Source organism: Echinops telfairi, unplaced genomic scaffold (genome assembly GCF_000313985.2).
Source record: "Echinops telfairi isolate 266 unplaced genomic scaffold, ASM31398v2 ScPeMD7_25;HRSCAF=90, whole genome shotgun sequence".
Lineage (NCBI taxonomy): Eukaryota > Metazoa > Chordata > Mammalia > Afrosoricida > Tenrecidae > Echinops > Echinops telfairi.
The window spans coordinates 31404661-31415627 of NW_022103922.1; the positions used below are offsets into that span (position 1 = coordinate 31404661).

The window sequence follows — 10967 nt, forward strand, 5'->3', positions numbered from 1 at the left end:
ATGTCTTTGAAGGAAGTGCGTTCACCTCAGTTTACGGAGAGCTTCCCCTTCTGCTTGGCTCCCCTCTCTGCACTTCGTCTCCCACAGTTCTGGCCTGACTTCAAGCAGACACTAAGTCAACATGGGGTTCCAAGGTTCTGGAGCTGTGCTAGGGGACCAGACGTCCACACATCCATCATAGGCCTCACGCAGGGTCCCTGAGGGACGAGGACAGGGTGTGGGAACTAACAACTCAGCCAGTGTCTGGGAATCAGGTCATAATGCGGGATATTTGGTCTACACCTATTCTGGGCCATTCCCCACAACACAATCTCCTGGGTTGTGCCTCTATGGGCCTAGGGGATCACAGGGACAAAAGCGCCAGATGTCTCTAAAAACCAGGCGGCCTACAAGCATGAGCTATCTTAGGTAGGACAAATGAGAGAGGCCTCAGCCTGAAGAAAGCACCCAGAGGTGCGAAGCTGGGCAGGGGACCTTGTTTCCAACAGCCAGGCTCCTGGACAGAAGAGCCCATGGGAACAGAATGGGCAGAGACAGGGACTCGACATGAGTTTGCAAAGACAAGACTTCTTCATTGAGAACAGGTCTAGGAGTAAGAAAACTGGCAGCTGGTCACTTATACCCAGCAGCCCAGGAGAAAGCCGGTGACTTCCATTCTGGAGATGGCAGAGCAGGTGACGTGCTGTTTTTCGGGGCAGCGCAGCCCCCGCCGCCCCACCTCACTCCGCCAGGGCTAAGTTTGTGGACTGCAGCCGCTCCATCTCCTGGCCGATGTTCTGTTCCACCGTGTCACACTCGGCTAGGAACTCCTAAAACGGAAATGCGGGGCAGTGAGGGCTAGCCAAGCTCTGCCCCTGTGAAGCCATTCTGGGAAGCCCAGGGGTAACTGACTTAACAGGCAGCGAGTGCAGGGACAGAGATGGGTACCTGGCCTGAGCTTCAGAAGCAGAGGGTGATGGAGGGGAACTTGGGCCCAGGGCTCTGACAGTGCTCAAAGCCACCATCTCCCCCAAAAGACCCAACTACAACTGCCCAACCTCGGTGGGCACCATACACCTGGTAATCCACATGAGGGTGCCTCCTGGAACTGGGTAACGTGTCTGCCCTACCTACCCATCTGCCATCTTCCTCCCTAAATCGTTTTGGGCTCAACCGCCGACAGAAAAGCCCGTATCACACCCCTCGCTTCTACACAGCCCATATTCACGCACTGCCGCCGCCACCCCCCCATCACACTTTGTCATACTCTGCCACACAACTCACCTGAACCTTTGTCACCAAACCTTTCCTTTTCAGTCGACTCTCTTTGAAATCTTCTGGCAGAATCTACGGAGGAAGTAAGTCAACATGTAGACTGCAGTGAAAGGGGTGTGTGGGTGCTCAGGAAGCCTCATCTGCGTCTGTAGCCTGCAACTGCACTGCCTCTGGCTCTCATCCCTATACAAGCTCCCTCTGTTCCCAGTCTCTGGCCCACAGACACTGTCCTGTGGCCCGGGACTTATGGGTTTCCCTGTTTTCTGTGTAGGAAGACTCTGCTCCGGCCAGATCATGAGCTCACCAGGGCAGGAAAAGTGCCTTCTGCTTCTTTCTTAACCACCTCCACCGCCCCCTCAAATCCTGAGCACAGAGTTCACCATCATGCATGGGGCATCAGGCTAGAGTGGTCACTGCCATAAGCATGGGGCCGGGGTCACACGACATGCCTACAAGGCCGAGTCTGACTGCAGTCTGTGCAGGTGAGAAGCTTAACTAGAGGATCAGTCACCTGGATATCAGGAAAATGGAAGCCCGGGATTTCTCTGATCCCAAGATCAGCCTGGATCCCAGCTTCGTGATGGTTACCGCTACTTTAGCACATCAATCTAAACGGGCAAAGCCCCATGGTGGTAGGATTGTGAGTGTCCTGGTGTTACCACATACCCACCCAGGACCCAGCTCAGGGTGCAGCACACAGTGGACGCTCGGGTTGATGATGTCTCTCAGGCCAGAGGAGTGTATTCCTGACGGAGCGAGACCAATGGAGAGAACACTAGATTCTTCTCGACTTACCAATGTGTCAATCTCCTCTAAGGTCTTCATAAAATGCTCGATGGTTGCCTTCACTCTCCTGTCAAGTTTGCAAAGTGCTTCAGCCTGCAAATCCTTGGCCAGAAAGCCCTAAGGAAGAAGAAGGCATCACCCAAATGCGCTCCCAGGGGCTGATGGGATGCCCCCAAGGCAGGGAAGCTGCCGAAGCTGCCACATCGGGGGACAATGTCGGACCTCAGAACTTGATCTCTTGGAAAAACCGGATGGACGGGCCTGGGCCACACTGTGAGCTCACGAGCCTCTCTGCACCCCCGTGTACCACGGGGCTGTAAAGTCTTCCAAGGCCTGGCTCCACGGCGAAGCCCTCAGTCACAAGTGATGACCCACACCTAAGGTGGTGGGATGGGAGCACAGGCGTGGGAGTCTGCTTGGTCTGGGTCTGCAGCCCGGCTGTGCCTATGGAGATTGAGGGCCACACCGCTGGGAGGTCACTGTGAGAACAAGGAGAAGGTAGACGGCTACAACGCCCAATGTAGTAATTAACAGGAGTCACACTAACCAATGGCAGCCCTCGTGACAGTGGCCATCCAAAGCACAACTGGCCTCTCGCCACCTGGAGCAACGGAGGGAGGGAGAGTCGGGGACGGGAGGAGAAAATGGAATGTGTGGCTAGTTGCCTCCTTTGCTCTGAGATGGTGCCTGCCTACGATTCCTGAACATTTTGATCAAAATGTCTATGGAAGAATTCTGATCAAAAGGGAGGGAAAGTGCAGAACAGAATTTCAAATTCTCACAGACTAGAGACTTTCTGGAGCCATGGACATTAGGTGATGAATAACAATGAAATAATTAGGTAAAACATGATGCAGTCCTGTCTGAGGAAATGCTATTCTGCAAGCTTTTTGGGGGGTGGGGATGGGGAGGGGCGGAGGCTTTATTTATTTTTTATATAGGAAATTATTATCCAATGATATCCAATCCAAATCCAATTGCTATCCAATAAAAGAATGATTCACAATGTATACACATGGTCAATGTAATTTTCTTTCTTTTTTTTTTAAAGATAGGAAAATGTGCTCTAGGCTCTAACAGTGGTTCTTTGAGTTGGAGCCTTACAGGTCATTTTTATTTTCCATGTTTGTGCCTATCTCTTTAAAACGTGTGTATGATCAACACATACCATCTTTGTAATTAAAATACATCCACAAAACGAGAGAGAAAAAACACAGATGGTCTTCAACAGTTCCCAATCCTCACAAGGCTTCAGCACTTTGTCTCTAATACAAGGGACTGAAAAAGGGTGATCAGCTCTCTGACTAAGCTCACGCTCACCTCGGACAATCAATGAACTTACAAACGTCTCTCTCACACACACACACACACACAACAAATCCCACCAAGCTCACTGTCATCGAGTCGATGCTGACTCACAGTGACCCTGTAGGACAAGGCAGAACTGCCCCTGTGACTTCCCAAGACTGGAACTCTTTTTTTTGATTAATCACTTTATTGATGCTCTTACAGATATCCTATCATTCTACAGTTCAATCATATCAAGCACTGTTGTACAATTGCTACCACCATCGGTTTCAAAACGTTTTCTTTCTTCTTGAACTCCTGATATCAGCTCCCCTTTAATTCCCTCCCCCAAGACTGTAATCTTAATGTAGACAGAAAACTCTGGCTGATGGTTTCAAAATGTGGACCTTGTGGGTAGCAGTCCAATGTATAACCACTAGGCCACCAGAACCAGGCCTTGTTAAATGCACTCAAACAGGGGACTGAGGGGAGTCATTTGTTCATTCCAGACAACACATGAACCAGCACAGCAGGAGCTCTCCTGCAAGCACCAGTGGGTGCTGCCTGGGGTGTAACAGTAAGGACAGCAGCAACACATAGAAACCACTTAGGATGTGCCAGGCTCAGGCTATATCATAAGTCTCACAAGCAAGCCTAAGAACAAGAAGGTGCCACCTTTATTTCTTTTACAAATGGGGAACTTGCCCAAAGCAATAGTATGAAAGGGTGGCGGCAGGAACTGAAGTCACAGGGTCTGGGTGTATACCGTTGAACGCAAAGCCTGCCTTTGTACATGTCACATGGCCCAGATCGAAAGTCCTTAATGTACTCAGAGCAGATGGAAGGTCAAAGGCCACGAGCAGAGTTACCTGCTGGATTCCAGCAAAATCTTTACTCAACTCTTCCAGTTGGCCAGCTATCTTCTCTACAGCGTTCTCCAAAGCTTTCAACTTCTTTAATTCAGCTTCTTCCTCTGGGCAATTCTGAAATGTTTAAGCGTAAAATGAAGTCAGTAATCACCAAGACCAGTGGCTGTTTTCAGCAGGGGTAAAATCTGATCACATTTAGGTCTAACCACTCTCCTACAAAGAAGAGTCTCAAATCTGTTGCTCTTTGGAAAAGCAAGCCTGAGGCAACACAGCAAGGTGTTCCGCCTAGAAAGGCTCCAGACTAGAGAAGGTTCAGGTAAACACACTGGTGAGCGCCTGAGAGCTTGCTCATAGAATGGAGCCAGCTCAAGGACCAGATTCGGCCTCCGCCCAAGGCTGACCACCAATGGCCAGACTGAAGCTTGGAGGGTGAACAAATTGCAGCGGAGCCCTGTGAGGAGCCCAGAGACAGAGATGGTAGAAGTCTACGCTGCCTTTAAATAGAATCCTGGCATGGTACCCTCCAACAGAGCTCTCCAATTTAACCTGACAACAAGGATGGATACTCATATCAAGCACTCCCTACAAGCCAGGCTGCTATTCACACTCACTGTCCGTGGACCATGAGGCTATTGTGCAAACAGAATCAGGGAGTATTCCATGGTGTAAAATAAGGAACGTTGTGCAACAGGGTTGGGTCCTGTTACCACTTATTCAACCTGCATGCTATGCAAATAATCTGAAAAGCTGGACTATGTGAAGACGAACAGGGCACCAGGATGGGAGGAAGGCCTCCTAACAGCCTGCCGTATGCAAACGCACATCCTGGTCCGCTCGCTCAAAGTGAGGACCTTGCAGCTCTTGCTGATGAAGATCAAGGATTGCAGCCTTCAGTATGGATCCTGACTCGATGTGAAGAAAACCAGAATCCTTACAACTGGACCAATAGCCAGCGCCATAATAAACAAAGAAGAGATGGGCGTTTTCAAAAGATTTCATTTTACTAGGATCCACCATCAACGTTCATGGACGTAGCAGTCAAGAAATCAATCAACGTCTTGCAGAGGACAGATCTGCAGCACTAGAGCTCTGTAAAGTGTTTGAAGACTAAAGCGCTGGTATTTTCAATTGCCTTAAATCCCTCTGGAAGTTGGATCATTAATAAGAAGGACCAAAGAATGGATGCATCTGAATTATGGTGCTCTCGAAGAAAACACACACTGCCAGAAGAACAAGCCACATGTCTTGGAAGAAATACAACCGAATTGTTCCTTCGGACCAGACTTCATTCTGGGTACTCTGGACATGTTGTCAGGCGAGGCCAGTCCCTGGAGATGGTAAAGTAGTAGGCCAAGAAGATCCTCAATGAGATGGACTGACACAGTGGCTGCAAGAATGGGCTCAACAGAACCACCGAGAGGATGGAGCAGGTCCGGCAGGGTTTTGTTCTGTTGTTCATAAGGTCGTAACTGATTAACTGACTCAACAGCACCCAGCACGATGCCAGGCACTCTCCTAAACACTTGGCCTGTATTTTTAAAAGCCTGACCACACATTATGAGGGAAGGACTGTTTTATAGATAATGTAGTAAAGTTACATAAGGATAGACTTGAGAGTTGAATTCAGACTGGCGTCCACATACCCAAAGAGGGCTCCAACTGAGAGACTTACAGCTTCCTCAAACTCAATCCTTGGGTTCTGCCCATTGTCCATTATCATTCTGTGACCTTTAAGCAAAAATAGTTCCCCTCTCGCACCTAGATAAACCGCAGCCAGGGCCAGCACGTTGCTGCTTTATTACACTATCTCAAGTTGTTCAATCCTCTCTAGGGCCGAATCCCCAGTCTCACTCCCCTGGTGATTCCAAATCTGAACTCAATTTTCTTTGCTCTCACGTGGCTGATCTCTGCCCTTTCTCCACGCAGCGCCAACCAGTTCCCTCAAAATAGGTGGCTCCCTCATATGACCAACAATCTCGTTGTGTCACAATGCAGGGCTGACCCCTACCCCCTACCCCCACCCCCACTCCCACCTCAGGAGCCTTCAGCTGTCACCAAAGGACCTCACTCAATGTTGGCTTTGCTCACCTTCAATTCTTTAGTCTAACTCGTTCCTTCTAGCCACAGAGGGTCTCCACCACCACCAGATGAGTAAGAAAGGGGGAGAAGGGTTCTTGAAACATACCCAGGGCACTTCTTTTGAAAATCTATAGATTTATTTTAACAAAAGCTCTTTTGCCAGTCCCACTTTAAATGAGCAAGCCCTGCCTCCAGCACCTGTTTTGCTTTTAACCAGATTGGGATTCCACCATCAACCCAACAGCCCCTTCAGAGGGCGAGCATCGCCACTCCTCCTTCTCAGGGCGCCGGCCCTCACCAACAGGAGGGGAAGCGTGGGTCAGCAGGTAGAAGAAAAAGAAAACTGGCAACCCGGCCCAACACATGCATCTCACTGGAGTTTCAACGATGCAGAATGCGGATTCCCAGTTGGGTCTTTTGAAGAGAACCGTGTAGGAGACACGGTCATTTTACCTTTTTTCCAATTAGCATGACCCGGCAACCACTGTGTATCCCAAGTGCTGACAAAGGTTGTTCCATATCCTTCAGAGATTTTCCTGCAGGAAGAAGGAAGGTGCGCTGAGCTGGGACCGGTGTCCAATAAACACTGAGATCAACTTCAGACAAATGCGTTCCCTACTAAGGAGATGATACATTGATAACACTGTCTGGACCCTGGAATGTTACATGTAGGTATTTCTCCTAAACCAGTGGTTCTCGACGTTCCTAATGCCACGACTCTTTAATACAGTTCCTCATGTTGTGGTGGGTCCCCCACCCATAAAATTATTTTCATTGCTACTTCATCACTGTCATTTTGCTACTTTAATGAATCAGGCAACCCTTGTGAAAGGATCGTTTGACCCCCAAAGGGGTCGCAACCCAAAGGTTGAGAACTGCCATTCTAAGCAGATCACCAGACATGGGCCTACACAATAACTATCGTGTAGGCACATTTCAGGCAATCTTACTTATCATTGTGAGAAACGAAAACAAGCCCAATATTCAGGAGCAGCGGACTACCATACAGTAAGATGCAACTACACAGAAGGATACTTTGCACTCAGTAAAGCTCATTTCCCCCTGGCAACTTCAACGCCATGGTGAATAGGGAAGGGTCAGTTTTACTTTTAAAATGCTATAAAAACTCTGTAATCCCATGCTTACTTTGACAGCACATAGGCTAGCCTCAGAACAATACAGAGAAGTTTCAAATGGCTCATGAGCAAGGGTGACACAGAAGCTTGTGAAATGTTCCATATTTCTAAATTACACACAAGAAACATGTTAAATGGGCAAACGTTTCATTACCTACATGTTTATAAAAAAACATATGACATTTAAGACATGATAAAATAATAATAATTTATAAATTATCAAGGGCTTAAGGGGGGGGGGGCCGCAAACAAGGGGAAAAATGAGGAGCTGATACCAAGGGCTTAAGTGGAGAGCAAATATCTTGAGGAAGATGAGGGCAACGAATATACAAATGTGCTTGACATAATTGATGTATGTATGGATTGTGATAAGAGTTGTATGAGCCCCCAATAAATTTAAAAACAACAATATATGACAGAGATGTGTCACACCCCCCGCCAAAAAAAAACCCTTTTAAATACCCACGTGAACAAACTCTACCTTGCAAAGCTAAATCACACACACCAGTGGAGAAATATGCTGAACCTTGTGGAACTCCCATTTAAAACGGAAGAGACAGAGCAAAAGCAAAAATGTACTGGTCCCTCCAAAATAAGGGGGAACCAGTTTGGCCAATCGTTTATTGTCATAAATTTTGAAAGTGGGCGGGACAACAACATTCAGTGGCTAAGAAGATGAGTGGCTCATTAAGGCATGGAAGAATAAAGTTCTACAAAGCAAGAACAAAAACGTCTATAGTCCATCTGATCCCAATTCTGTCAAGAAAACAGACATAAAGAGAAGTACAAGTAGAGAGACATACACCAAATCTAAGAGATTTTAACTAGGGGAACCTTTTCTACTTTGTGCTTTCCTTTCTTTCGAAACATGACCTATTGCCTTATAATCAGATAAGGATGATTTTCAAAAGGCAGTGCACCCTAAAGCCTACTCTGAAGTATAAACAACGCTTTCTAACACTGAATCCTTTCTAATGACTGGCACCAAACAGAACTAGTCTGTCCCTCTCAAAGAAGGGAACCCCCAAAGGAGCGAGAAGGCAACCAGGGTAGGACTAGGGGTCTGGCAGTTATTAGCACCTTGACTGGGCCTGCCACCTCCAGGCCTCTCTGGTGCACCACCTTCTCTGGGCTGGGCACTGGGAAACATCCAGGTATCTTGGCCCATGGAGTTTATTATTCTAGCAGCTATTAAGCACCTAAGACAAAAAATTATTTAATAGCTATCTCAATATATCTTATAAAAAAGTGGTTGAGGGTGTCATGCAACCCATCTAATGAGAACAGGACAAAAGCCTAGCCAGGGAGGGCTGCCCATGGACTTGACCGAAAATAGTGAGGTCTGCCACCATCGTGTGGCTTCAGCAATTAGCAAGTCTCTGGTAAGCAGTTATTGAAAGAATTAATAAATAAATGAGTATGAATAATGTGTTCCCATTGGAAAAGTGGTAGAGCTACCATTAAGTGAGGCTGAGAGGTTTTTAATCTGCCCTTTAGCCACAAGGGCTCAATGCTAGAAAAAGACATGCCTACCCTTGAATATGAGTTTCTGACAAGGCCGCAGGACCCCTGTAACCTCTTCAACAACCTCGGCCAGGTCTTGAACGATGGGTTCTTGGGCACCCTGCTGTGGGGTGACATGAATGTCGTACTTCTCATTGCCTGGGGAGAAAGAAAACCATTGGGTGATGCGGGTGAGTTCACTTAAACCAATATAAAGACCAAACTCACTGCCCATAAGTCAATTTCAACTCAGTGCTCCTCTGGGACAAGGTAGCACTGCCCCTGTGGGCTTCCGAGAATGTCAATCTTGACAGAAGTAGAAAGCCTCGTCTTTCTCCCACTGAGAGGCTGGTGGTTTTAAACTGCTGACCTCAAGAATAGCACCCTAAATCGCAACCCACTGTGCCACCAGGGCTCCGAAACCAGCAAAAGCAGACCTCTTAGGCCCCCTACTATGACGAGCCTGTTTCTATCTGCCCAGTGCTCCTTTTGGAACCTGCTCAAGGATTTTGCTTTCCTTTATAATGTTCTGACGAGTTCAATTCATGGTGACCCCTTAAGTGTCGGAGTAGAAATGTGTCCCACAGAGTTTTCAATGGTTGACACCCCCCCCCCAAGTAATTGCCAGACCTTTTTTCTGAGGCACTTCTGGGGGGACTTAAACCTTCAACCTTTCAAATAGCTGAGTGCATTACCACCATCCACAGGCTTACTACTATTATTGCTGCAACGAACAATAATATTAGCAGCGAACATCGGGCACTTAATAAATACATTAAAAACAAAACTCAAAAATGCCTCGTAGGGTTTCCATGGCCAGCAGCAAAGTGCCCTATCCCAAGGAGCTGCTGCTGGGTTTGAACTGCCAACAGTCCAGTTAGCAGCCCAGCACTCGATCGCTGCAGTACCAGGGCTCCTTATCAAATGCAGAATGGGTTTTAAGAAGCTCATTTCAGGAATCACCTTTTATCTACTTTCCGGTCAGTTAAGGACTTGCCTGTGGAGAGAGACATACGCAGCACCGGGAAGAGTCAGAACTGTGACTCCAGGTCCAATACCACAGCCCAAGCTTTTTACCACGAGCCATTCTGCGAAGAGATTGTCCTGTTCCCTGGGCTCAACTGCTCTCATCTTCCTCACAGTAATGTCTCTCCCACTGGGTACACCTGGTGCACGGTGAGTGCTCAGAAAATAAATGCATGAATAAACCCCAACAGAATTCTCTTCGGAATGCAAGTATCACTTTCCCAGGTGTGTGACCCCGTGTCCAGTGCATTACACAGGCCTTGAGCCCAGGAGAAGATGGGCAGCAACTCTACTTCCCAAGAAGTACCTCTCAGGTACTCAAAACTGCCAGCGCTAGAACCCTGGCCTTTTGATTCGGACCCTGGGTGGCACTTATCTAAAGGAACCGCCTGGACTCAGAGTGAAGTGAAACTTGGCAGTCACGCACAACATCATCCAATACAAGCCAGACAAGGCACACATCAACACACGGCTGCGGAAAAGCCACCCTCCAACACGTGGCCAGAGGCAGGATACAAACACAGCCACATGCAGATGCAAGACTTGGGCAAAAGCCAGCGGCGCCGACACGGCCAGGAACCCACACTTCCGGACGCCCGGGCAAACACAAGGGCACATGCTTCCAGGGGCTCAAGGCCAAGCCCCTCCGGGCCCGGCCCGCGCCCACCCGGCACTTACTGTGGGTGACCGTCAGGTTGAGCCCGGTCGCCGCCATTTCCTCGCTCGGGGCTACGTCCTCGCTCGGGGCCACGTCCTCGCTGCTCCCAGTCATCTCCGCGCTCCGGGCGGCCTCCTCTTTCGGGGCCACCTCTTCGTTCTTGGCGATCTCCTCTCTCCGGGCCACCTCCTTGCTCTGGGCCATCTCCTCGCTCCTGGCCTTGCGGGGATGTGATTTCTTCTTCACCCGCGGCTTGCGAGCGCCGGCGGCGGAGCCCCTGGTGGATCGGTCATGTCCGCTGGTCTTGCTTCGCACGGACCGACGCTGAGACCGGGGAGACTTGCGACCGGCCGGAGTCTCGACCTGGCA

General features: G+C 48.8%; 1 protein-coding gene and 1 non-coding gene across 2 annotated transcripts; one reads left to right on the plus strand and one right to left on the minus strand.

Moving 5' to 3' along the window:
- Nucleotides 1-547: 547 nt before the first annotated feature.
- On the minus strand, nucleotides 548-10951 carry BAG1 (BAG cochaperone 1). The gene is made up of 7 exons (XM_013007190.2): nucleotides 10619-10951; nucleotides 8945-9073; nucleotides 6729-6811; nucleotides 4197-4310; nucleotides 2050-2157; nucleotides 1264-1326; nucleotides 548-809 (listed from the first exon to the last, which is right to left on the minus strand). Exons 1-7 carry the CDS (start codon nucleotides 10800-10802, stop codon nucleotides 720-722), a joined length of 771 nt encoding a protein of 256 aa, XP_012862644.1. The 5' UTR covers nucleotides 10803-10951; the 3' UTR covers nucleotides 548-719.
- LOC115869422 lies at nucleotides 7414-7520 on the plus strand. The gene has a single exon (XR_004046173.1). It is a non-coding gene; the product is annotated as a U6 spliceosomal RNA (small nuclear RNA).
- Nucleotides 10952-10967: the final 16 nt, after the last annotated feature.

Bases quoted from the DNA above. Each gene is read 5' to 3' on its own strand.
- BAG1 (XM_013007190.2), bottom strand. From the start codon at position 10,802: ATGGCCCAGAGCAAGGAGGTGGCCCGGAGAGAGGAGATCGCCAAGAAC. The intron at 6,812-8,944 runs GTAGGCATGTCT...TTCTTCCTGCAG, and splicing joins TCAGAAACTCATATTCAAGG to GAAAATCTCTGAAGGATATG. The intron at 1,327-2,049 runs GTAAGTCGAGAA...CTTCCTCCGTAG, and splicing joins TAGAGGAGATTGACACATTG to ATTCTGCCAGAAGATTTCAA.